This window comes from Nicotiana tomentosiformis, chromosome 12 (genome assembly GCF_000390325.3).
Source record: "Nicotiana tomentosiformis chromosome 12, ASM39032v3, whole genome shotgun sequence".
Classification (NCBI taxonomy): domain Eukaryota; kingdom Viridiplantae; phylum Streptophyta; class Magnoliopsida; order Solanales; family Solanaceae; genus Nicotiana; species Nicotiana tomentosiformis.
Window position 1 is genome coordinate 40766950 of NC_090823.1, and position 27917 is coordinate 40794866.

At 37.0% G+C, this 27917-nt stretch overlaps 1 protein-coding gene and 2 long non-coding RNA genes across 4 annotated transcripts; 1 reads left to right on the forward strand and 2 right to left on the reverse strand.

Annotated features, from left to right (window-relative positions):
• Positions 1-9360: 9360 nt before the first annotated feature.
• On the reverse strand, positions 9361-17554 carry LOC138903472 (uncharacterized). Of its 2 annotated transcripts, none has more exons than XR_011412579.1 (2): positions 17454-17554; positions 9361-9614 (listed from the first exon to the last, which is right to left on the reverse strand). It is a non-coding gene; the product is annotated as an uncharacterized lncRNA (long non-coding RNA). The 2 variants fall into 2 exon arrangements; XR_011412578.1 differs by lacking the exon at positions 9361-9614 and adding an exon at positions 17250-17363 and having other exon boundaries at positions 17454-17544.
• Positions 17555-17772: 218 nt separating this feature from the next.
• On the reverse strand, positions 17773-22437 carry LOC104117747 (methylthioribose-1-phosphate isomerase). The gene is made up of 9 exons (XM_009628833.3): positions 22195-22437; positions 21867-21922; positions 21257-21415; positions 21051-21150; positions 20716-20858; positions 20402-20507; positions 18607-18745; positions 18260-18528; positions 17773-18096 (listed from the first exon to the last, which is right to left on the reverse strand). Exons 1-9 carry the CDS (start codon positions 22270-22272, stop codon positions 18022-18024), a joined length of 1125 nt encoding a protein of 374 aa, XP_009627128.1. The 5' UTR covers positions 22273-22437; the 3' UTR covers positions 17773-18021.
• Positions 22438-23097: 660 nt separating this feature from the next.
• Positions 23098-26002, forward strand: LOC104117748 (uncharacterized). Its single transcript, XR_691139.4, has 3 exons — positions 23098-23295; positions 24426-24602; positions 25787-26002. It is a non-coding gene; the product is annotated as an uncharacterized lncRNA (long non-coding RNA).
• The last annotated feature ends 1915 nt before the right edge of the window (positions 26003-27917 follow it).

The following is a 27917-nucleotide window of genomic DNA, read 5'->3' on the forward strand; positions in this document are numbered from 1 at the left end:
AAGTCATTCTTACTTGGTTTTGGCTAAATTCCTTGATTATGTCTTTAATTCCATCATCTAATTTGTGATTTGGAGTGGAAAATTGGGAAAAAGGAGGAAGTGTTCTTGAGTTAGATTTTTGAGGTTTTGAATGGGATTTTGTAATCGGATTTGAGTAAATGTTGTATGGTTAGACTCGTGAGTTAATGGGGGCTTACGGGTTTTGTGACTTTTGTCGGATTTCGAGACGTGGGCCTGGGGAGTTGAGCCTATTTCGGATTTTGGCTTATAGTTTCGTATTTTTCTTGTGGAATTGATTCCTTTAGCCTATATTAATTATATCGTACTGCTTGTGGCTAGATTCGGGGCATTTGGAGACTGATTCGAGGGGCAAAGGCATTTTGAAATAGGATTTTACGCGGTTTGAGGTAAGTAACAGTCTTAAATCTGGTCCTGAGGGTATGAAACCCCGTATTTTGATATAATGTGATTATTTTGGAGGTGACGCACATGCTAGGTGAAGGGCGTGCGGGCGTGCACCGTGGGGAATTGTGACTTGGTCCGTCCCGTGAGACTGTAAAGTCGAATGGCTTATTGTTAATTACATTTTCCCTCTGACTTCTAGAAATTTGACTGCCATTCATGTTAGAAACCATGCTTAGGCCATATGATATCACTATTGGGACCCGCAGCGGTTAGGTACTTGTTGCATTAGCTGCTATTTGTTGTCTTGTACTCAGTCACAACTTTACTTGTGTGTCATATCTCTGTTTCCTCTTGTTTTCTTGTTGATACTTGTTATTATCTCTTTGGGGCTGATTTGTATGATTTCTGAGAGCCCGAGAGGCTAGAGAGGTTAGTGACTGAGATAGGGCCTGAGTGCCGAGTTGTGCGCTATATATATGGATCGGGTTGCATGCCGCAACGAGTCTGAGGGCTGAATGAATATGGATCGGGTTGCACGCCGCAACGAGCCTTATGGATACTTATATGATTGGATCGGGCTGCACGCCGCAGCGATATAGCGCTTGGGCTGAAGGAACCCCTCCGGAGTCTGTACACCCCTAGTGAGCGCAGGTACCTATTGAGTGTGATTATTGAGGGCTGAGAACCGAGTGTTTGAGCTATTGAGAGCTTGAGCTATTGTTATCCTGAGAGGTTGCATTTGTTTCCTTTATTGCTGCACTTAGTTGAGTTATGTCATTGTTCTGAACTTGTGGAAAAATATTGTATCCGGTTTATCTGAACTGAGTAAATGTACAACTGACTTAATTTATATTACCGGAATTAAATCATGTCTACTTTCATTGTTGAAACTACTGAAGTGAACAGTAATTGTATAGCTCATCACTACTTCTCAATTCCTTATTTATTTTTGTTACTTACTGATTTGGTTGTACTCACGCTACACCTTGAACTTCATGTGAAGATCCAGGTGTGTCCATTCACGAAGGACGTTGATCTCGTGCGTGGTTGAGTATCGAAGATTCACGAGGTAGCTGCCGACGTTCGCAGTCCTTGTCTCTCCTTTCTTGTTATTTTTCTTTTCTGTATTGGCATTTACACACCGACTCTTGTGTACATTGTTTCATAGACTGGTTGTTTAGATGCTCATGACTTGGTGACACCCCAATGTTTGGGAATATTTTTATTTGTGTTGTATTTTGAGATTAACTCCTGTCTTTATGAAAACTATGTTATATCAAGCTTTTGGTTTATTTTTGTGAAACATTCGAAGTATTTTGAAAAATTGGCTTGCCTAGTACCATCGATAGGCGCCATCACGACAGGTTAGGATTTTGGGTCGTGACAAGATGGTATCAGAGCCTAGGTTACATAGGTCTCACGAGTGATGAGTAGGTTTAGTTGAGTCTTGTGGATCGGTACGGAGACATCTATACTTATCTTCGATAGGCTGCCGAACCCTTAGGAAATTTCACATTCTTGAATTCTTATCGTGCGAATTGTTTGATTCTGGTAACTGAATTTCTATTGTTCTATTCTCTCAGAGATGGTGAGGACGCGTGCTACGGGGCAGGATGGACAGCCACCAGTTATCAGTCGAGCATCCAGATGGCACCGTATGAGGCTCTGTATGGCAGGTGGTATAGGTCTCCAGTGGGTTGGTTCGAGCCGGCAAGGGTAGATTATTGGGTACAAACTTGGTTTAGGATGCTCTGGATAAGGTTAAGGTGATTCACGATAGACTATGCACAGCCCAGTCCAGACAGAAGCGTTATGCGGATTGGAAGGTTCGCGGTGTTGCATTCATGGTTGGAGAGCGGGTCTTGCTCCGGGTTTCGCCTATGAAGGGCGTTATGAGGTTTGGGAAGAAGCGCAAGCTGATCCCAAGGTTCATTGGTCCCTTTGAGATGTTGCGGCGAGTTAGGGAGGTTGCTTATGAGCTTTCTTTACCTCCCAGTCTAGCGGGAGTTCACCCATTATTCCATGCTTCTATGTTCCAGGAGTATCACCGCAATCCGTCTCACGTGTTGGATTTCAGCTCAGTCCAGCTAGACAAGGATTTATCTTATGTTGAGGAGCCGGTGGCGATCATGGATAGGCAGGCTCAAAAGCTGAGGTCGAAGAATATTGCTTCTATGAAGGTTCAGTGGAGGGGCCAGCCTGACGAGGAGGCGACTTGGGAGACCGAGCATGATATGCGCAACAGTTATCCTCATCTTTTCACCACTTCAGGTATGTCTCTTTACTCGTTCAAGGACGAACGTTTCTTTAAGAGGGGGAGGATGTGACAACCCGGCTGGTTGTCTCTAGAGTGGCAATCTTGTTTCCCCATTTTTTGCTTCTATTGTGTTCTACAGCCATTATATGACTTACCGGGTTGGTTGGTTCGAACCTAAAGTGTTGTCAGAGTGGATTGAGACACTTAGTCTCTTAATTGGAAGTTTAAGTTGGAAAAGTTGATCGGACATCGACATATATGTAAACGGCCTCAGATTTGAATTTTGATGGTTCCGTTAGGTGATTTTGAACTTAGGAGCGCGTCCGAAATGTGATTTGGAGGTCCGTAGTAGAATTAGGCTTGAATTGGCAAAAATTGGAATTTTTGGCAGATTGGACCGGAAGTGGACCTTTTGATATCGGGGTCGGATTCCGATTAAGGAAGTTGGAGTAGGTCCGTAATGTTGAATATGACTTGTGTGCAAAATTTGAGGTCAATCGGACGTGATTTTATAGGTTTCGGCGTCATTTGTAGAATTTGGAAATTTCAAAGTTCATTAGGCTTGAATCCGTGTGTAATTCGTGTTTTGATGTTGTTTGAGGTGATTTGAGGGATCGTCAATGTTCGTATGATGTTTTGGAACTTGATAGTATGTTTGGTTGAGGTCCCGGGGGGGCTCGGGTGAGTTTCGGGTGGTTAACGGATCATTTTTGGACCTTGGTTGATGGTTGATGTCTGCTTCTATGTTTTTCTGGTTTCCTCTTTCGCGTTCGCGAAAGGAGACTCTCGTTCGCGAAGGTGTGGTCTGTGTGTGCATCTCGAATGCGGGAGTGGCATCGCGTTCGTGAAGAGGAGTGAGGAAGCTGGGCACCCCCAGCCTTTTGGTCTACGCATTCGCGAGGCATGGGTCGCGTTCGCGGAGGTCAGAGTTGGTGAAGTATTCACGAAGAGTTAAACTGAGAGGCAGTCAAATTGGTCTACGCGAACGCGAGAGGACGGTCGCGTTCGCGAAGAAGGAATTCTGGGCAACAATATTTAATTTCAAAAATGAGGGTTTGAACCCATTCTTCATATTTTGAGCTAAAGACCACGGATTTGGGCGATTCTTGAAGGGATTTTTGTGGAGTTGATTGGGGTAAGTAATTCTTACTTGATTTTGGCTAAATTCCATGATTATGTCTTTAATTCCATCATCTAATTTGTGATTTGGGGTGGATAATTGGAAAAAGGAGGAAGTGTTCTTGAGTTACATTTTTGAGGTTTTGAATGGGATTTTGTTATCGGATTTGAGTAAATTTGGTATGGTTAGACTCGTGAGTGAATGGGCTTACGGGTTTTGTAACTTTTGTTGGATTTCGAGACATGGTCCCAGGGGTGCGAGTTGAGTCTATTTCGGATTTTGGCTTATAATTTCGTGTTTTTCTTGTGGAATTGATTCCTTTAGGCTATATTAATTATATCGTACTGCTTATGGCTAGATTTGGGGCATTTGGAGACTGATTCGAGGGGGGAAAGCATTTCAGAGTAGGATTTTGTGCGATTTGAGGTATGTAACAGTCTTAAATCTGGTCCTGAGGGAATGAAACCCCAAATTTTGGTATAATGTGATTATTTTGGAGATGACGGACGTGTGGGCGTTCACCGTGGGGAATTGTGACTTGGTTCGTCCCGTGCGAATGTAAAGTCGAATAGCTTATTGTTAATTACATGTTCCCTCTGTCTTGTAGAAATTTGACTACCATTCATGTTAGAAACCATGTTTAGGCCATATGATATCATTGTTGGGACCCGCAGCGGTTGGGTACTTGTTGAATTAGCTGCTATTTGTTGTCTTGTACTCGGTCACAGTTTTACTTGTGTGTCATATCTCTGTTTCCTCTTGTTTTCTTGTTGATACTTGTTATTATCTCTTTTGGGCTGATTTGTATGATTTCTGAGAGCCCGAGAGGCTGGAGAGGTTAGTGACTGAGATAGGGCCTGAGTGTCGAGCTATGACCTATGTGAGTGTATATGGATCGGGTTGCACGCCGCAACGAGCCTGAGGGCTGAATGTATATGGATCGGGTTGCACGCCGCAACGAGCCTGAGGGCTGAATGTATATGGATCGGGTTGCACGCCGCAACGAGCCTTATGGCTACTTATATGATTGGATCGGGCTGCATGCTGCAGCGATATAGCGCTTGGGCTGAAGGATCCCCTCCGGAGTCTGTACACCCCCAGTGAGCGCATGTACCTATTGAGTGTGATTATTGAGGGCTGAGAGCCGAGTGTTTGAGATATTAAGAGCTTGAGTGATTGTTATCCTGAGAGGTTGCATTTGTTTCCTTTGTTGCTGCACTTAGTTGAGTTATGTCATTGTTCTGAACTTCTGAAAAAATATTGTATCCGGTTTATCTGAACTGAGTTAGTGTACAATTGACTTAATTTATATTTCCGAAATTGAATCATGTCTACTTTCATTGCTAAAACTACTTAAGTGAACAGTAATTGTATAGCTCGTCACTACTTCTCAGTTCCTTATTTATTTTTGTTACTTACTAAGTTGGTTGTAATCACGCTACAACTTGCACTTCATGTGCAGATCCAGGTGTGTCCGGTCACGGAGGACGTTGATCTCGTGCGTGGTTGAGTATCGGAGATTCACGAGGTAGTTGCCGGTGTTCGCAGTCCTTGTCTCTCCTTTCTTGTTATTTTTCTTTTCTGTATTGGCATTTAGACACCGACTCTTGTGGACACTATTTCTTAGACTGGTTGTTTTGGATGCTCATGACTTGGTGACACCCCGATGTTTGGGGCTATTTGTTTTGCGTTGTATTTTGAGTTTAACTCCTGTCTTTATGAAAACTCTGTTATATCAAGCTTTTGGTTTATTTTTGTGAAACATTCGAAGTATTTTGAAAAATCGGCTTGCCTAGTACCATCGATAGGCCCTATCACGACAGGTTAGAGTTTTGGGTCATGACATAAGGTTCCATCAAAATAACTTGCGTTTTGCCTTGTTTACTTTTCTGAAAATCATGAAGGTTTCCTTATATCCCCTTTTCTAAAAGATACTTTTGGTCATTCTTGGTGTTATCCCAAATAGATCCTCATCCTTATGAATTACAAGGTGCTCGGTACGAACTTGATTCATTCACATTCTCTTACCAATTCGATTCTTGTCATTCCTTGACATCACATCACTGTAAACAGTGATTGTCAACGCAAATGGCTGCCCCAATACCTTGATCTATAATTTAAAGCATTCCTATATAGGCATTACCCATTTATTTCAACCTTCAGTACAATCTTTCGTGAGTTCTGACACCATTCTAACAGTACCAACTGACATCGTCACCTCATTTTCTTTTCCATGAGTTCTCAGAATTCGACTTATGATTATTGTTCACCACAGTTGTACATCTTGACTGTATCAATTTTAAATATGTTCTCAACCTTAACCCATCATTTAATTCTTTAATGGATAGTCTGATCCTTCCCAGCTATTTTTCAAGTAGCACGTGTAATATCTTGGACCTTGAGCTTTGTGCTTGTCATTTCTCTATCTACCACGACAGGTAGTCAATACGCTTGAGAAGCATGTCTTTCACTTCAGATACAACGTACGATCTAGAGTAAAAAAAAGTGAAACTCCCTAAATGTTCTTGTAGCCTTCCCGATATAAGTGTGGTCGGCAACACACCGATAAGAGGGACTCTACTTGACACGGCTCCATAGACTTCCTAAGACTCCACTTAGAACCTAGTGCTCTGATACCAAGTTTGTCACGACCTAAATCCACGTGACAGGCACCCGACACACTATCTGACCCAAGCGAACCAACCCGTATGATGCACCCAAACCATATGCATGAAAACCAATTTAACTGCGGAAGCTCTTTGAAAATTTTATACATTTTCAAGTTAAACCATGGAACAATTTTCCAATTCAAAATCATACATGAAGCCTCTCATAATCATAATAATGAGACTAAGTAAAATAATTATCTTTTCATGTATGTCACATACTACCCTATTACTACAACTTTTCATAACTATCTATGGAGCCTCTAGACCAAGGAATAGAACTACACTTGGGCTAATGCCCAACTAACATAAATTAAGAATATAACTTGATAGCTACCACGAAATAGGAGTGGTGCCTCACCATATACCTCAGGGAGAGAGTCATCCTAGCCCTGTCCGCATGCCATGTATCATACCTCATCCTGAAATACGTAAAGTAAGTGGGGCACTGGAGGGGACCCCTAAGAGCTGAGTACACCACAGTGGTACTCAATAAGTGACATAGACTCTTTCTAACCCAAGTTCCTGGGACAAGATTTTACAAAAACCATGCAACCAATATTGGACATAAATTGATAAACAGTTATATAAACCATGCTCTTTATCATTTCAAATAAAAGACAAGTGAAATGTAAGCCATTCTATAAAGTTTTAGAACGTCTTTATCAACCCAAGATTTTAATAGAAATCACATAAAACCATTTCAATCTCATTAAGTCATTGAAATCATTTTCGGCTTAAACATAAGAAAGTTCTCTTTTACCTTTCACTGGGAGTACTATACCGACACCGACATAATGAACAACTACTAGGTGATCATCCTAGCAACAAGTATTTGACCCTACTTCTCTGGGCGGCTTCCCATAGTGACGTACGAGTCGACTTAACCTCATTACTTTAAGTAATGATCATATGCCTTCTCAATGGGGGACTTTAATCCGCAAACCTCGGCTTTGCCTTAGAATGTGTCCCTACACCGGCACGTGTAGTTTCATGGTAACGAACTCAACATTCGAACCAATCTCGATGGTCTCCACTAGTAACTCCCAAAATATTTGACATATCAAAAATAGATTCATAGCATAATTGCCTCAAAGGATCTATTTTTATCAAATCATGATTTTCATAGCCAATCCAAACCATTTGAACAAAATCAAATGAATAACATTTTTCATGTTAAAACCTTTAGCAATTAACATCAATCTAAAGATACAACAAGTGCTTCCTTTGTTGAAATTTCAAAAGATAAACTTTTTCATGAAAACATATATTTAGCACTCAAGCATTTTGTACTCTTATCAACAAATAAGTTTTAATAAAACTTCTAAGAATTTCATTAAGTGTCATTTTTTCAACAAGTTTTGAAAACATGATTTTTATAAAACTACATGACACTTCAAAAGCAACAATTTAGAAACACATGGTGACATCTTTACCGCTTGTCCCCACAAGTACGGATGCACATTTACAAATAATACAATGTATCAACTTAGGTCATATTTTTAAAGAGAATCCCTCAAGAAGAGTAAGTCTTAATCAACTTACCTCAAACTTCCAGCTCAAAAAATACTACAATGCTCCAATTGATTAAAATGTCCAAATATCGCCCACAATTTAATATCTACCATTAGATATCCCAACTACATCAAACCAAATACAAAAAGATTCGTAAATATCCATTTAGGCTTCACAATTCGGCAACAAGCCTTCAACCATCCCAGATTATCCAATAGGTTCACCCATTAGCCTATTCAATTCCATTCTTATGGTTTAATACTCATTTGGAGTCATTAATAATACTATGTTAATTACCCAACATCATCAAGTCACTATTCATCGTCTTCTCCAACAAAACCCTAGGTTCAAGAACATCTATTTCTAGAACTAGTGTTGTATCTTATCCAAATGGTGATTCCCAATTCAATTCATTCATCAATTAAATTATAAAGTCTATTCGAATCATTAGAAACTCAAAACAATTCCATTTATATCAATTCATCACTATACATCCTCTTCTTTACCCAAAATGACATTCTCAAGACCCACCATTAGGGTTCATACAATATCCCATTACAACTTCAAATAAAACTCATAAACATGCTACTCATACTCCAATATGACATATATATAATGTTAGTGTTATCACTAAATGATATTATATAATCATCTTTGTATCAAAATAACTTACCTTGAAGTGTATCCATGGTGGAAGAGCTCCTCCTTCTCTCTAGAAATCCATTCCAAGTTGAAGAACTATCTATTTCTCTCTCTAAACCCCTTATTTCTATACTTTAGAAATGGGTTTGATGGGTGCATAGCCCTCCTACGTAGGCTACGCACAAAGGCTACGCAGGGTGGCCTTTCATTCCTCTTCAATTGGCAGCTGCTGGATTTGCCTACGCACGATGCGTAGGCTACGATACTATGCTGCGTAGGCTACGCAAGACTCGCATAGCTATTCTGCTACCCTTTCGTAAAAAGGTCATAACCACTTGTAGAAATATCCAAATGATGAAAGGTTTAAAGAATTAGAAACTAGCTCCATATACCTTTCATTTGATAGGTCATACACCATATAACACTTCATATCTTGAGAGTTATGCTCGTTTGAATAAAGGTCTTGTGCAAACTCACTTGAAACATAACATTATCATATAATTTCCAACTTCACTTAGTCTTAGGGATCTTCTTAGACCATGAACTGTCACGATCCAAAATCCACTATAGGCCATGATGGCGCCCAACGTCGCCGTCAGGCAAGCCAACAGTGAATTATCAACTTAATTACTCATTTCGTTATTTTTAAAATCATAAATCCCGTTAAATAAATAGAGTGAAATTTGATACTCGTAGAAACCTATTATTTTCTTTACCAAATCCCGTATAAAATATAAAATTATAAGGTGAAATGATAATAATAACATGAACTACAATAATGAACATCCACTAGGAACCCCCAAAATCCGGTGTCACAAGTGCATGAGCATCTACTAGAAGGTACAATAACAATACAGCATCTGTTTGGAGTTCAAAATAGACACGATAATGTAACTAATTAAGATAGAGACTTCGTATGTTGCAGGTCATAATATGGAATGCAGCTCACCGTGATGTCCCCGCAATAGCCACGCCTTAGCGCCCCAAAGATTACCAGACATATATATACCTGCACAACAAGTGCAGCAAGTACAGCATGAGTACGTAAATCAACGCGTACCCAGTAAGTATCTAGCCTAACCTCTGAGAAGTATTGACGAGGGGTCGACATCGACACTTACTAGTGGTCCAATAAATCAAATATAGTAGGAAGTAAACAAATATGAGGCAGGGTAAATAAATAGTATAAACAAATATAGGTACGTGGTACAATCCTCCTCTGAACAGTAAACTCAAGCTCTCAATTATCGGTCACCTTCTCAACCGGAGTATATATGTAAAATGGTTCCCACTAGATAGGTCGTCACAACTCAAATCAATAAAACTCACGGATATAATGGCTTCTTGTCAAATATTACGCACGATGTTGTGGAGGCGAACGACCCGATCCCATAAGAGTGTTTCATGAAGCTGCCAAGGCGAACGGCCCGATCCCATTAGAATATGATGATGCCGAGGCGAATGGCCCGATCCCATAAAAAATGATACTGTAGAGGCAAACGGCCTGATCCCATAAGAGTGTGGTACATAATCCTACCGAGGCAAACGACCCGATCTCATAAGAGTGTGGTACATAATCCTACCGAGGCGAATGGACCGATCCCATAAGAGTGTGGTACATAATCCTACCAAGGCGAACGGCTCGATCCCATAAGAGTGTGATACATAATCCTGCCGAGGAGAACTACCCGATCCCATAAAAGTGTGGTACATAATCCTGCGGAAAGCGAACGGCCCGATTCCATAAGAGTGTGGTACATAATCCTGCCGAGGCGAACGGCCTGATCCCATAAGAGTGTAGTACATCTCCCATAAGAGTGTGGTACATAATCCTACTGAAGCGATCGGCCTGATCCCATAAGAATAAGAAGCCTTAACGGTTCCTTGACCCCACTCACAAATATACGTGTGAGTTATGAAATTTAAAGAAGCTTTTTGATGAAATCGCACAACGTGAGAGAAATTCGTAAAGGAAGCACAATTATTCTGCGACTAATCAAGTAGCTCGTCAAATCGCTTACGATAGCAACTCTATCACTCTAAGCAAGCCTAGTATCAAGTCGTAACGCAAAATAAAGGAATTAAACAGGAAAGGATAACTCAAATAGTACAATTAAAAGCATGGCGTAAACATAAGTCTACCCGGAAAAATCAGGAATCCTAGTATACCACGGACACTCATCACCTCATACATGAGTAGCTCTCACAACATGTAGCATATAAGAATATAACACATACGGGGTAATTTCTCCCTCACAGTGATAGAAACGAGACTTACCTCGCTCCGAAGTTTAATAACCGGCTCCAATGCCACTCTAATGCTTCGACTCAAAGCCAAACGACCCGAAACTAGTCAAACAATGTGCAAATCAATCAAAATATACTCCAATGCTTATAATTAATCCATTTATTACAATTCTCGACTCCGCTCGAAAAGTCAATAAAGTCAACCCTCCGGCCCACGTGCCCGGATTCCAAAAATTTTCAAAGATAAACTTTACTCATAACATCACGAACTCAAATATATATAATTTATTCCAAATTCCATGTCCAATTTCGTGGTCAAAATCTAAAAATACGATTTATAGGTTTTTCTTCAAAAATCCCACAATTTCCACCAATTCCATGTTAAAATCCTTATATAATCCATGCAAAATAGTTGGAAATTGAACAAAATTATTTACTCAAAGATTGTAGATGAAAATCCCTCTTCAAAATCTCCTCCTACCGAGCCTAGGGTTCCAAAAATGAGAGAATGTCTCCAAAATCCTGTCTCCTAGTCCTTTTACCAGGTGCATATGTCGCATTTGCGACACAGGATTCGCATTTGCGGACTCTCGCAATTGGGGACAAGTGTTCGCAACTGCGAACCAAGGCAAAAATCTACAGACTTCTCAATTGCGAACAAATGTTCGCAATTGCGAACCAAGGCAAAAATCTATAATCTTTGCAATGTTCGCAATTGCGATACCTCAGCACCAGCAACACCAGCAATCTTTCCCGACACTGAAATGGGCATAACTCTCTCAAACGACATCAGAATTCGATGATTCTTGTTTCTATGACTCCGTAATTACGATACGGGTCTAATGGTTCAATCAAATCACAAATCAAAGGTCGTTTTCGCAATATAGTATCCTTTATACCAAAGAAAACGACGCTGAAACATCAAATAAGAGCGCGACACAACCCAAACACATCTGAAACACACCCGAGGCCCTCGGGACCCCGTCCAATTACACAAACCAGTCCCAAAACATAACACGAACCTGATCGAGGCCTCAAATCACACCAAACAACACCAAACCCATGAATCGACGATCAAATCTCCTTTTAACTTTTAAACATTCAAACTTCGACGAACGCGTCCGAATAACACTTAAACATTCCAGAATGACGCCAAACTTTACGTACAAGTCATAAATCACGATACGAACCTATTCCAAGGCTCAAAACCCCAAACGAACATCGATAACACAAAAGTCCACTTCATACCAAACTTAGAAAATTCTAAAACCTTTGAATTGCAAACATTCCACTATAAGCGCTGAAATCTTCCCGGACCACCCGATACTCAACCCGAACATACACCCAAGTCCGAAATCATCATACGAACCTATTGGAACCTTCGAATCCCGATTCTGAGGTCGTTTACTCAAAAGTCAAACTTTGGTCAACTCTTCCAACTTAAAGCTTTCGAATTGAGAATTTTTCGTCTGAATCAATTCTGAATCTCCCGAAATTCAATTCCAGCCACACGTACAAGTCATAATACATGAAGTGAAGATACTCAAGGTATCAAACCGTCGAACGACCTGCTAGAGCTTAAGAAGACCAATCTGGTTGTTACATAAACCATTCTTAATGCACCTCATACATATATTATCATGATCAATTGATATCCTTCATATTATTAGTCCTGTTCATATATGAATTATGATAATTAGCACCTGTAAATCCTCTTAATGGTCTTGAAACACTTCAAAAATTTTCGGGGTGTTACAATGACTCTAGACCCGTTCGAGGACGAACGTTTGTTTAAGAGGGGGAAAATGTAACGACCTGGCCGGTCGTTTTGAGTATTATAGTCACGTTACCCCATTTGTTGCCTATTCTATATTTGTTTTTGTTATGTGACTTTCCGGGGTGGTTGGCTTGGTTTCGAGGATGTTTCGGAATGAATTGGGACACTTAGTCTCAAGGTTGGAAGTCTAAGTTGAAAGAGTTGACCGGATGTTGACTTATGTGTAAATAACTCAGGGATGGAGTTATGATGGTTCTGATAGCTCCATATGATGATTTTAAACTTAGGAGTGTGTTCGTATATTTATTTGGAGGTCTGTAGGTGATTTTGGCTTGAATTGGCGAAAGTTGGAAAAGCTGAAGTTTGGAGAGTTGAGAAGTTTGGTTGAGAGTTAACTTTGTAGTTACCGGGCTCGTATTTTGGTTTCGAAAGTTGTAATAGGTCTGTTGTGTCATTTATGACTTGTGTACAAAATTTGGGGTCAATAAGAGTTGGTTTGATAGGTTTCGACATCGATTGTAGAAGTTGGAAATTCATTAGTTTCATTTGGCTTGAATTGGGTGCAATTCGTGTTTTTGATGTTGTTTGATGTGATTTGATGCCTCGACTAAGTTCGTATCGCGTTTTAGGACTTGTTGGTATGTTCGGACGGGATCTCGGGGGCCTCAGGTGTGATTCAGATCAAATTCGGCTTCATTTTTGGCTTGGTGGTATTGCTGGTTTTTCCGAGTCTGGTTTCCTTCATCGCGTTCACAGAAAGGGAGCCGCGATCGCGTAGAGTAGTTTATGGCGGATGGAAATTTTACTCTTCGCATTCATGAAGTATGGGTCGCGAACGTAATGTTTGAGGAGAGTGTGAATCGCGAATGCGTGAGGTGGACCGCGTTCGCGAAAAAGGAAGGGAGAGAGGCATGGAGCCATGCGTTTGTTCTTCGCGATCGCGTGAGGAGGTCCGCGATCGTGTAACCTCAAGTCCTTGTGCATCACGTTTGCGCTTGGAGTTCTACATTCGTGAATGGTTAATTTTGGCAACTTTCTTTGTGTGCTTCGTGATCGCGAAGAGGAATTCACTGGGCAGATTATATATTTTCAAAAATGAGGGTTAGAGTATTATTTTACATTTGGACTTTGGGAGCTCGGATTAAGGCGATTCTTGGAGGGATTTCAAGGAATGGATTGGGGTAAGTGATTTTAACTCGGATTTCTTTAATATATATGAATCTATCATTTTTTTTACCATTTAACTAGTGTTTTGGGTTGGAAAAAATTGGAAAAAATTGTAGAAACTTCATTGACTTTAATTTGAGGATTTGAAGGTCGAGTTGAGATTGGAATTGAGTAATTTTGGTATGGTTGGACTCGTTGTTGAATTGGGTATTCACGCTTAGAGTTCTACATTCGCGAAGGGTTAATTTTGGCAGCTTGCCTTTTGTGCTTCGCGATCGCGAAGAGGAATTCAATGGGCATATTATATATTTTCGAAAACGAGGGTTAGAATATTATTTCAGGCGATTCTTGGAGGGATTTTTAAGGAATTGATTGGGGTAAGTGATTCTAACTTGGATTTGGTTAATATACATGAATCTATCATTGTTTTTACCATTTAACTTGTGTTTTGGGTTGGACAAAATTGGGAAAAATTGTTTAAACTTCATAGACTTTAATTTGAGCATTTGAAGGTCGAGTTGAGATTGGAATTGAGTAATTTTAGTATGGTTGGACTCATTGTTGAATTGAGTATTCACGCTTAGAGTTCTACATTCGCGAAGGGTTAATTTTGGCAGCTTGCTTTTTGTGCTTCGCGATCACGAAGAGGAATTCAATGGGCAGATTATATATTTTCAAAAACGAAGGTTAGAATATTATTTCACATTTGAACTTTGGGAGCTCGGATTAAGGCGATTCTTGGAGGGATTTTTAAGGAATTGATTGGGGTAAGTGATTCTAACTTGGATTTGGTTAATATGCATGAATCTATCATTGTTTTTACCATTTAACTTGTGTTTTGGGTTGGACAAAATTGAGAAAAATTATTGAAACTTCATAGACTTTAATTTGAGGATTTGAAGGTCGAGTTGAGATTGGAATTAAGTAATTTTGGTATGGTTGGACTCGTTATTGAATGGGTGTTCGAATTTTGTTAATTTTTTCAGATTCCGAGACGTGAGCCCGAGGTTGACTTTTTGACTTTTGTTAAAGAACTTAGCTTTATCATATGGAATTGATTCATATAGCTTGTGTTGAATGTATTAAGTTGTTTGTAGGTAGATTCGAGTCGTTCAGAGGCCGATTCGCGAGGCAAAGGCTTGTTGGAGTAGAGATTTGCGTGGGTTGAGGTAAGTAACGCTTCTAAACTTGGTTCTAAGGATATGAATTCCCGAAATACGTGTCATGTGGTTGGTGTTGAGGTGACGCACATGCTAGGTGACGGGTGTGTGGGTGTGCACCATAGTAATTGTGACTCGATTGATTTAGTGATACTGTGTAGTTATCAAACCTTGTTTCTATTCATGAAACTCTACTTGTTAGAGTAATTGAGCTACAATCCATATTAGAAATCATGTTTAGACTATATGCATGTTCTGTTGGGACCCACGGAGGTAACTTCTGTTGTTGAATTATTTACTTAAATTGCAAGTATGTACTCAGTCATATTTATCATTTGCATATCATATCTCGGTCTTTGTTGCCATTTATTGTTACATCGTATTATCATTGTTTGGGCTGATTGTCATGAGATTTGTGAGCCCGAGAGACTGGAGAGATTGATGACTAAGTAATGCCGAGCGCCTGATTGTGAGTGATAATTATGGGATCAGGTTGCACGCCGCAGCAAGCTTTATTGATTCATGCCATGATTGGCTTATATTAGCGCCTGGGCAGGATCCGTCCCTCCGGAGTCTGATATACCAACAGTGAGCGCATGTACCTACTAAGTGCGAGTGTCGAGTGATTGAAAGTGCTAAATGATTGAGAGAGCTGAGTGACTGGAAATACTGAGTGATTAAGCGTGCTATGTCAGGATGAATACTCCGAGAGTATTAGTATATGGCTTTATCACTAAGATAAGCAATACCCCCATAATAATTTATACATTATTATTACAATAGACTCTTGTGGTTCGACGCGTGAGTTTAGTGCACCGAACTACCCTTTATTACTATTCACCATATAACAACAATTCTTACATTATAATCCGTGCATATTTAGTACATAATCTATGATACAAGTCAACCTTTAGTGGCAATTCCACAAAAGTCGGTAAAAGGAAATGCCGGATGCTCTGACATGGAAGACCAGCACCGTCTTCCGAAGATTCTAAACAAAGCATACAATAGTTAAAATTGATTTTCTAAGCTCGGAAAAGTGTATGCTTTATAAAATGTATGATAAGAACTCTGGCATCAACTAATTGTCTGGAAAAAAAAACATTAGAGTCACTGGTGATAGGGCGTACAAATCCGAACAGAAAAACTGCATCAAACCGAAAAGTCAAACCAACCCAATTAAAAAAACCGATTAAGTTTGGTTTGATTTGATTTGGTATTGAGTAAAAATACCCAAACTAAACCGATATATAAATATATAATTTTTCTATATACTTTTAAGACTTTTTATAGAATTTCTTTTTAAAATGTCTACAATATTTGCGATTCTTTTATGTGATGTAATATTTAGTTAAATATGAAGTGCTCCACATTTGTTAACTTTAAATAATGTATTGTATAATCAGTTGATCACTTTCACTTTCTTATAAGTGTTAATGAAATATGTCAATCTCTTTGTTCTTTCATATTCATATATCAAGATCTATTAAATTTTTATATCTTTTTCGATAGAAATGGTATTTCGATAATTTAAAATTAAATAGAACATATCATTATATAGGTTCAGATTTATTTTTATGTTTGATTATTAAATTCGGCTAACCTTGAAAGTGTGCATCAACGTAAAACTATTGTCCGACAACAAAAAAATAACTATCATGTGTCTAAGAAAAAATTTCCATAAAAATATTTTAATAGATCATATATTTGTCAATTTTTTCAATTTTTACTAAACATATATTTACTTATAAAAAATTTAACAAAGTAAGATTGAAATAATATTCATATTAAAAAACAAAACCAAAAAATCCGAAAAACATGACAAAACCGAACCAATCCAAACCGATATAGTTGGTTTGGTTTGGTTTTGATAAAAATCAAACAGACCCGGTCCATGTACACCCTCATATGTATATTATCCTCAAAAGAGGTGTATGCATAGGCGGATTCAAGATCTAGTGGGTTCAAAATGAGTGTAATCTTATTATATGTGTAGTTCTTAATTTTTTCGCATATATGTATGAAGTTTCCTATATCTGCATTTGAGTGTATGTATATATATTAACACTAGGTTTCAAACGTACCGAAGCAACATGACAGAAGATTTAAGGCTTCACAGGACATGGTCTAGCCTATTTGGTTTGATGGTCGTTTGGGCACTACATATCAAAGGCATCGAATGCGAACATTTTTTTAAGATCTCAACAACAAGAGCCCTGCACTCAACCAATATGGAGTGTTTTCAGTGGTTGAAATCCGAAAACACATTGAAAAGCAACTTACAGAAAAGACATTTTGGTGGAGAGGTAAAGAACACTGACCAGCTCTGAGACAAGTTAGTAGCCAAACTCCAGGCGATTCATGAGATATACCAGACAACATATGCTCCTAAATGAATGACTACTCCCTTTGTATATTGGTGTTTGATTAGCACGGAATTTAAATAATAAAAAAAGGAAGGAAAAAAAATCTCTTAGCACATATTGAAAGTACGTACCATTAATTTGTTATCTTAAACACGTCGTCTGGAATAGCTTGCCATGTAAGCCTTCGTACCTCCAACTCTGCTATCTCCCCCACCACTCCTCTGCCTGCCACCTGCCTTGCCCATTCCCGCACCACTCGTTAAATAAAAATCTTCATTAGAAAATGGCGCCATCCTAAACTGTAATTTAGGGCCAACAAATCCTTGTTTATTTCATGCGAATGGTGGTCCAGAACTTCAAATTGGTGATTACATGAGAATGTAGCATTTGGCTCATCTTGAGGGTGATTTTGTCAAATTCAAATTCCCGAATAAGAAAAGGAAAGGAAAATGGAGAAAATATCCAATATTGAAATTGCCAAATATTTTCATGGAAAAGCTCCATTGGTGTACATATTACTGTTACTTCCCCACAGTTGTACATTTTTTCCATGCTCTAGTAGGACCACAATGCATAACAATTATTGAAGTGCAATAGATGTTGCCTGCTGAGTACTGAACTACTGATAGCTTCCTGTATGATGCGAGGAATTTAGCAAAGTCAAGAAGTACCAATTGAAAAAAAATAATAAAACCAGCATCACAAATTTCCAGATGTCTTGCGCACAAACTCAGCAATATCAAATGTTTCCGCCCCCTTCTTCGTGATGACACCCTATTCAAATAGTTGTCCCTTGTCAATTTTATCATTTGGGTAGTAATTTGATATTTGCCAGAAAATAAAAAAGCGTGGGGTCGTAAGCACACAAATATAGACAGTGCAAGTATAAGGATAGACAGAACAATGCGAAATAGAGGCAGATATAACAATTGCTGACCTTTTCAGTGATAATTCCACTAATCAAATTTGCTGGAGTGACATCAAATGCAGGGTTCCAAACCGAAATACCAGAGGCAGCAACTTGTTCACCCAGTCCTCCTCGTGTATGTAACAGCTCCTTTGGAGATCTTTCTTCTATCACAATTTCTTGTCCCGAAGAAAGAGATAGATCAATAGAAGTCAAAGGAGCAGCAACGTAAAATGGTATACCATGATGCATAGCAGAAACAGCAAGGTTGTAAGTTCCGATCTTATTGGCAGTATCACCTGCAATGACATTTAAAGCTCCTGTAAAACAGTGGTTCTAAAAGCAAAAGGCCCATGCGAATTATAAGTCATATGTACCATTGGCGGCTACACGATCAGCTCCAACAATGACAGCTTTCACCCGACCAGCATTCATCAATGCAGCTGCAGCTGAATCTGCTATAAGGGTGGCTGGTATGTTCTCATGAACCAACTCGAATGCGGTCAATCTGGATCCCTGATATTAAATGGAGAAGTGAGGACGTATCTTAACCCCAACTGTTCTCTGTTTGGGGGCCAGGTGCAGGATGACTCAAATTGTAGTACAACAAGTCAAACTAGAAAAGAAGTCTTTCAACAAGACAAATCAGAACTACTGTCCACCACATATTTCAGTTTAAATTTACTATTAAGCATCTGATTCTTAGTACAAGATTCCTGAATTTGTAGTCAACAAGAATATGAATATGTCGACCAAGTATCATTTACTAAGCTACTAAAGTCCACACAAAGATGCACGTATGTAGTCCCTCGTCTTTAGATGCCGATTGGTCTTCTGCAATTAGCTCCAATTTTGATGAAATGAAGAATCGGGTTAAAAGGCATTAACTTAGGTTAGCACTAAAGGTTTTAGCTGCTACAAACCTACGTGGAGGTTAAGGTGGAGTATGTCATGTACTCCAACATTTCACTCGAAGCATCTTTTAGTACTATATAAATAGGTACTTGATGGGGATTTTTTTAGGTCAGTCTAAAGAAAATTGGAAGTGAAATACTCCTTGTAGAATAAGGAATTTGAACTGACATGTCCCAAGGTCTATAGAGTCTGGAACTGTATATGTAAGTGGACATGGTTACTTAGAACGTAAAAATCCAATAGTTACATAATGCAGTTATATTCCATAAAGGTATTAAATGATGTCTCTGTGACAATTTTGCCCTACCTTAACCTATTTTATCTGCAGATTAAAGCCTATTTTTGCTACGTAATAATTTACTGGTCTTTGACATGTTACTGCCAAACATAAGTTCATGCAGTATCTTTTTCCCGTACAGTTTCTGAAATGTTAGCCTCACTGCTATTAGTGATTACTAGAAATGGATTTCAACCACTGCTCATTTAGTCATTTCTGGCCTTATTTCAGCTTAGACCTCAAAGTATTTTACACTGGAATTCCTCAACCTAGCTGCTAAAGTGTATATTTGCACCTATTGTTCCAGTGTGACTTGGCCAAAGGAAAATGATGTCAGCTGATATGCAAAGAACCAGCGACAGGGAAACAAAGAATGGCCGGAAAGCTTTTTCCTTACTCTCTTCTGTGTGTGTATAAGTGAATTACAAGGCCCAAAAATAACTGTTCGGTATTTATTCTAAATTTCTAATAAAGTGCCGGGTTGCAAGTATTATGACTGATTGGAGAAGGTGACTACTGAGTTTGCAGCAACAATAGACTAGATACATCTGCTTTTCAAGTCCTTGTTTAATTTTTCTTTCATACACATACCATATATCTACGAAGACAACAATCAAAGCATCACATATTATAACAGACTATTATTGAACCCTAACTTGCCCCACCGTAAATTACCAACATCACAAGATTATGCTAGCCCAACCGTAAATTACCAACATCACAAGATTATGCTAGAACCACCAAGAGGATGAGTCCACTAATAAGAAAAAGAAACACTCTTCACTCTTAATTGCCATAAACATTTATTATGACATGTCTATAAGTTAGCATTTACTCTGCAAAAGAAAAATTACAACTTTAATTGCTGCAGTTCAACGGAGATAACATACATAACCTTCATTTGTTATATGGCTGTAATATTCAGTGGCAGGCTCTACTAGGGTAATTAAAGCTAGAAACAACCATAGCTCATGCATTACCTGATTGAAGGGACGGGTTTCTGTGCAGAATGCCCTTTCTAGAACTCCATCAGTATAAAGTGCCCGGATAACACCAAGAGCAGTTCCATATCCAGCTGTAGCCAGACTGTTGAAAGTACGAATAAAAGTTAGAGTTACCCCATATGGGTAACTAATCATTATCACAGTTGCTTTCCATTGGTCCTGTTACAGAATTATCAATTGCAATTGCAGGGAAGCAATAGCTTACTGGAGAAGACCTTATCAAGTCAAGTAGGGTAATGTACCGATCACAACAACGTAAATAAAAAAGAAAAAATAGTATTGCAATGGACCTTCCGGTGTTGCAGTGGGTCAAAATTGTTATCTTCTGAGAGTCGGTCAGGTGTTCCTTCAGAAAACTAGCTCCGTATGATCCAATTGCCTTATTGGAAGTAACATCATCCTCCAGCATAACTTCAGCAGCTTCAATGTAAGCCTGATGGAACAGATGAGAGTTAAGTGTCGTGCAACAGAGTAAAAGTATAAGTCAAGTTACTACATTTCTGTGGTGTAACTATTCCCAATTAAGTTGCATCCCTCTTCCAGGCTTGTCTCACTCCCTTACTACTGCAGTTATAATATTTAAGTAGCATAGGTGAGTGTTAGCCAAACAAGACAATGTTACCACCTGAAAAACTGAATTTGCATCTTTGGCTGTGGTAGCAGCCTTCTTTATAACTTCTTTAAGCTTAACTGCAGCATCTGAAAGATTAACAGCTGTTGGCCGACTGCACGAAGGGAACAAAATTTCATCAATACCCTTCACGCAATCAAACAACGTGGAATCTCACAATTACGAGAGATAAGCAGACAAATATTTCTGCAATACTATACCTTGAAACAAGATAATCCAATTTATTACTAAGGAAATCTGATGCATCATCAGAAGTCCCATCAAACGAAGACAGGTTTGAAACTTCTACTGCCAAAGACAGTGCGGCAGCTATAGCAATTGCAGGTGCTCCACGGACAACCATTTCTTTAATTGCATCCCTGGTGCATATGCAGAATCAAGTCAATAAAACCACTCAATACTGAAGAACCTTTTTAGGCATGATAACCAGTTAGTGAACCACATAAAAGGATAGAGAGACAATCTTTCCACTTTACTCGCCATTCCAGTACTATTTTGCTTATACATAATTCCAGTACTACTAAGCAGGAACTTTTTATATACATGAAAAATGGAGGCATAGCTATCAAACAACAACAAAAACTACTACTACTGTGCCTCAATCCCATACAAGTTGGGGTCAACTATATGAATTCCCAGACCACATTACTTCATTTCAAACAATAACGGCAACAATAACAACAAGAAAAAAACGGAATCATAAGTCACACAGAACCACCACAAGAGCTCATTAAAAACTAATATACATAACTGCTCAAGGTTTTTAAAAAAAACAGTCAATAAAGGATATAAAAGAGAGAAAAAGATTACCAGCCATCTTTTGTATCCTGGATATCCAAATAAATGGTCTCTAGGGGGAGTTTTCTCTGTTCAAGATATACTCAAATGTCAAGTCAAAGAGAAACAACAAGCTGCTCACAGAACTTGAAAAGCAAACAACTTAGAAACCATCAACTTCAGTTTCTAAAAATAAAGTAAGAATCTTTTTCACGAAAAATTTGAAAAGTGTTTTTTTTTTTTTGGTCTTTTTAATCAGACCAGAAAAAAATCAAGGAAATCTATTTACAAAAGCACTTCTCTAAAATGAAAAGCCGCAGTAGAAGTTGCTTAAATAAAAAGAGAAAATAGAGTAGAATACTTGATCGAGTAGCTGAAGTGAGCCACGATTATAACAAATGGAGAGCAGAGTCTTGTCTCCTTCATTTCCATTAGCCATAGCTAGCTATCTTCAAATTCAACCAGAGTGGCTTATATCAAATAGAATAACAAAGAGAATTTGTGAAATAGCGCCTTTTGTAAAAGCCCTAAATTCGAGTTGTGTGGTAGGTGAGAGACGAAGAAGAAGAAAAAGAAGAAGAAGAAGAAGAAGAGGGCAGAAAGCATGAAACAAGGTGGCCCCAGCAATTTATTCGCTTTCCAAAGTTGATTCGCTGAAATTTTGGTAAAAAGAATAAAGACTCGACCTATTTTGACATAAATATTTTCTTTTTGATTTAACATAAATACTACACCGGTAATTTTGGTACAAATATTATTTAAGCTATAAATATTTGCAAAATATTGAACTTAATAATTTGAATTCCAAATGAAATTATTAAAATATTGGCTTGAAAATATTGTAAGTAATGTTCTATAAGTAAACTTCTAATCTCATTCATATTTGATTTCAAATATAAATTAGTACTCAGTTCATATAATTTAATTGCACTAGTTTTAGTGTACGTGCGTTGCACGTGTTTATAGCGTCAATAATACAAATTTATGAATAAATTATATTTTTTATCATATAAATAAACTCCTGAAATCCTATCACTACAAGAAACTTGACTTTTAACGATCATTTTTTAACGAAAGGACATGAATCCGGTCATTATAAGTGTACTTCTAGTGACCAACATTTTTTTGGACATTAAAGTAAATTTTTAATTTCAACATTATGAGAAAAAAATATTCTATCATTAAAAGAAAAATATCCGGTCGTTAAAAAGTAATTTATTAAATAAAACAGGCGCAAACCTTTTCCCTCTTTTTTTTGCCCAAACCCAACCCCACAATCCCCAAAAGAAAACCCATAGTTTGGATAAAAAAACTCTTGTTTCAATTGGAAGAATTAAGAAAACTGCTCACTGACGGCGCCGTCTCTTGCGATTGCCCATCTTGGAGTAAACTTCTTTGAATAAGAATACTGCCTATCTCCTCCGTTAACATCGACTGCTCGTCTAAGAATTTCCTTCTTATTGTAAGTTTATGCCAAATCGCTAAACTTGATGTTTTAACTATTGAGTGGAATTGAATATTCGTTTCATTGTCCAATGGTCTCTCGGTTTGATGGTATTGGTCTGCTTTTCTTTGTGCTTATCAAGTATTTTTGATTCCTTCTTAAAATATTAATGTTTCCCAATACTATCTTTTATCAGAGTCTAGTTATTTTGGATTAAACCTACCCAGAGTTGCAATTTTCTTTAATTTTTGTTGTTTTGTTGACCTAAGTATGGATTCATTTGGTACATGAGGTGAAGGGACAAATAGGTACAAATATAGGAAGTTGTAATCTCTTTTTCCTTGTCATGTATGATTTTTCTATAAATTACTCTTTATCTATGTGTTTTTCGTTGCAGTTATGGCTGAAGATATTACAATGAAGACATAATGGGTTTTTAAAAAATTATCACTAGTTGGTTGAACTGAAATACAGGGGATTTTACATTTCTATAAAGTTCTTGTCTTTACTTGAATATCTATTATCAATATATGAATTTTAGGTTTTCAAATGATGCGTCCAAGTGTTGGATGGATTTAACTAGGTATAGCAAAGAGTATATTGACGGTGCTTAATGTTTCTTGGACATTGCTTACTCTGTTGAAGATCCTCAAGGAAAAGAATAATATTGGTTTAAGTAGAAATGGACTATATCTAAGATTTGCTTAAAGACGTGATCTTTTAGCATCTTATTTTTTTCAACTTACTAAAGACATAATAAGAACTTTAGTTTCTCTTGATACAGCTTGCAATAAAAATATCAATTGAATATCACATGTTTCGAGTAACAAGCAACAAGTAAAGAAGTTTCATGTTTCACAATACTTCCCTGGCAATAAATTTCCTCCTCTAGAATTGTGCATTTGTATCTGTGAAGTAAATCACATCTTCATATCTTACTTTATGATGAAAAGCTCAAAATAATAATTCGGTATAATAACACTTTTATTCTACCTCTCTCATTATGTTCTTTTTTTTCTCCCTAAAAGGAAATTGTTTTCTTTTTTTGTTGGTGAGTTCTTGGAGATGATTGTTTATGTTTTGTTCTTTTATTGCTTCACTTGTTCAATAATTTATCTGCATTGAGTCTCGCAATCAACTCATATCAGGAAAGTGAAGGTGAAGAAGGCAGAAGTTGCTCGACATTCCCTGAAAGCACAAGTTGCTTGAATTTCTTTGAAGTCGATGCTCAGCAATTCCAGGAGGTAGTTGTTGTTGTTCGTGCAGACATTGGTTCACCATTTTTACTTCGTGATTGTTGTTTGTGAGGATAAATACCATTTCAGGTATGTCATTTCTCTTTTTTTTCGCTATTAGTTCAAGAATGTTAAATGCTTTCATTATATTAGGTATAATTGATAGGCTTTTTTCATTAGCAATCCAAAGTGAAAGATACTAATATGAATCCTTATCCATGGGTTACATTTGAAGTTTTTTTTTCTGTAACTTCTCCGAATTAATGACATGCATGAAGTGATATTATATCAAGATGTCCAACTATAAGTTGTCCCATTATCATTTGCACTATAACTATTTATTTCCTATCTCTGACTATTTAGGTATGTGATCATATCTTTGCCGACCTTCCATTTAATATTACTCCTATTAACTTTACATGGTTACTCCATTCTAAACTTATAAATTAGATTCCAACTCCAGTAAATCTCAAAACTACAAATATCATAAGCTAGAAAAAAGAATGGAAGATGATCTTATAGTACAAAGGAAAAGAATTTTGTGTAAATGTTACCATTCTCAGCAAAAAAATGGAAAGAATTTTGTCATTGATATCTTATATGTGAGATAATATGGTTCCCCAAAAGAGAAAGCTTTCATACTCTTACTACTGAAATTCTTTCTTCTCAAAATAAATTATATTTGTGGTAGATTGTCAATGGCAATCCCTAATTCACTCAAGTGAAATTGAGAAGGATAGCCCTACCTATGTGAGACATAAGTCAACCTCCACCTATGATTAATATATGTAATTACATTGTATGCAATCTTCATATAGATCTCATGAACATTAGGCTTATCTTTATCTTTTTCTCATCTATCCCATTTTAGACATTGTACATACTACAATGATGTGGACAGAAAAAAATTAAGATAGATTTTTAATAAACTTGGAATTGTATTTCTAGTATAACTGTAGTTCTGGGTAGCGTTCTGCCTTTCTAGACAACGTTCTGCATTTGTAGATAATATTCATCATGTTTACAGTGTTATTGCATTCTGGACAGCATTTCTGTATTATTGTATTTTTGTACAGTTTTCTGCATTTCTGTAAAGCGTTCTTCATCTCTGCACAGCATTCGGCATTTTTGCACATCATTCTGCATTTCTGCACAATACTCTGCATTCTTGTGTGTTTCTACATGACTAAAGTTTTATGCAATATCAAGGCTTCCACAAGCAAATTGATGCAGCAAGTTTTTAATCTTTTTCCCTAATTATTGATGTAATGCAGTAACATACAAGTTAAAGTGCAAGAGGAACCCACTTCGTTTTGCGAGGGATTTTTTTAAAGATGTTGCTGTTTGTATATGCTATAGTTCTATTTTCTCTCTTTTAGGAGTTGAAAAAAATAATGTCATACAATTTGGTTTGGTATATTTTTGGTAATGTGATACTCTAATCCTTTGTAATCAGCAATGATGTTTATATGAGTACTCACTTTTTTGTATATGTTCGGATATGTGTGGATATGTCAATATTAGCTGTCGTTATTTATACAATTAATGAAAAAATATTTATCGCTAGAAGCACTTATAAAGACTGAGTTTGTTATCGTTATTGATGTTTTGGCGACCAAGAAATGACAATTAGCGAAAGGAAATTCAGTCGCTAAAAGGAGGAATAACGACTGGATTTGTTGCTGTCGCTAAAAAGTTTTTAACGACCGGATTCCAATCCGGTCGTGCACTTTTAACGTCGAAACTTTTAACGACCGGTGACGACCGTAATTTTTTCGGTCGTAAATGATCAATAACGACTGGAACTGGACTTTTAGCGACCAAATTTTCCCTCGCTAAAGGCCTTTTTTTCTTGTAGTGTATACTATGACGTTATTACGGGATAAAAATTTGTCTAGTAGATAACTATTATCTGTTAATATTGTGTTTAAATGAAATTAAAATAGTATATGAGGTAAAAACATAAATCAAGTGAAAATTATAAACTAAATATTAAATGTTGTGTCATCATAAGTTGCTCTTTATTTAAAATAAAATTGCACTTGGACAAGAATAATTAAAGCTTATATTAATTAGAGAATGTTATTCCATTAGTTCGTTTCTATTTAATATTTTTTTAAATAATTTATGGGTCTTCATTGTTATGATTGTTCGCTTCTATAACTTCATGTTTAATTTTCATTTCATTAACTTTTACACCTTCGTATAACTCCTCTGCAATTAAACGTTTTCCAATCTAGTGGTCTCCATTTATGTATTAAGTGGAAGAAAAAAAACGTGAGTTTTCCACACTAAATACCAATTAATGATAAATAGCATATTCTTCTTTCTAAATTGAAAAATAATTTATTAGCTAAAAGTAAGAACTATATATTTACTGTGTTGTAAAAATTTAATGAAAAGATGACATAACTATTGAGATTAATTTTTATGTACGTTGTATTGTCGCAACCAAGCATCTTTTAGCTTTGAAAATAATATTCCTATGTTCTTAGTCTTTGACATCAGTCAATTTTATTTTAATTTTTATATGTATTTCTGTATCCTATCATAATGATAAAACTAATGAATAATATATATTTTTAAACTTTTTAACTTTGTTTTGTGGGTGATTTACGTGGTTAGAATCTGATTGTAATAGCAGTAATACTCGCGTACCTTAAGTCTAGTATATATATATATATACACACACACACTATATTAAAAGCACGAAAACCCTTAACGAAATGTCGTTAGTTTTTTTTACCCTTTAAGAATAGATTTTACATTAGACAAAATGCATATACGTATGTTAATGCCTTTATACTGGGAAGTGTCGCTTATATAAATTTAAAAGTAGTGCAAAAGTATTACACAAAGAGAATCCAAGAGGATGGAAAATCATAGTTAATAAACAATTGTCCCAATTCAATTAATAAGAACATAATTTATATTAAGTAAAATTTAATTAATTTTAAAGTTCTAAATATCATGATTAACTACATACACACCTCAAATAAGAACCATCCTAAAATTTTAGTTGACAATCTAAATGATTTAAAAATTATTCTAGTTGAAATTTTAGTTACGTACACAGTTCAAATAAGGAATCACATTTTATATAAAAAATTTACCTTGTATAAATTATTTCCTTATTTGAATTATGTAACATAACTATAATAATTTTCATGTTAGTTTTTCTGATATTTAGTATTTTAAAATCAACTATAAAATTTATACAAACTTATCTCATAGGCTAGACTTAGAAGATTTATCGTGGAATTCCCTAATCTTTTTTCTAGTGTTTTTTCTCTTTAATTTCTCTATCCGTCGTTGATGATCAAACTATTTACATACAGAAATAAAAAATTTATAAGCTACCTCAAATTATTCTTTGTGCACATGTATAAATAACACTATAAAATT

Bases quoted from the DNA above. Each gene is read 5' to 3' on its own strand.
- LOC104117747 (XM_009628833.3), bottom strand. From the start codon at position 22,272: ATGGCTAATGGAAATGAAGGAGACAAGACTCTGCTCTCCATTTGTTAT. The intron at 21,151-21,256 runs GTATAGTATTGC...CCCTTCGTGCAG, and splicing joins TTGGATTATCTTGTTTCAAG to TCGGCCAACAGCTGTTAATC. The intron at 18,746-20,401 runs GTAATGCATGAG...ATTTAATATCAG, and splicing joins AAACCCGTCCCTTCAATCAG to GGATCCAGATTGACCGCATT.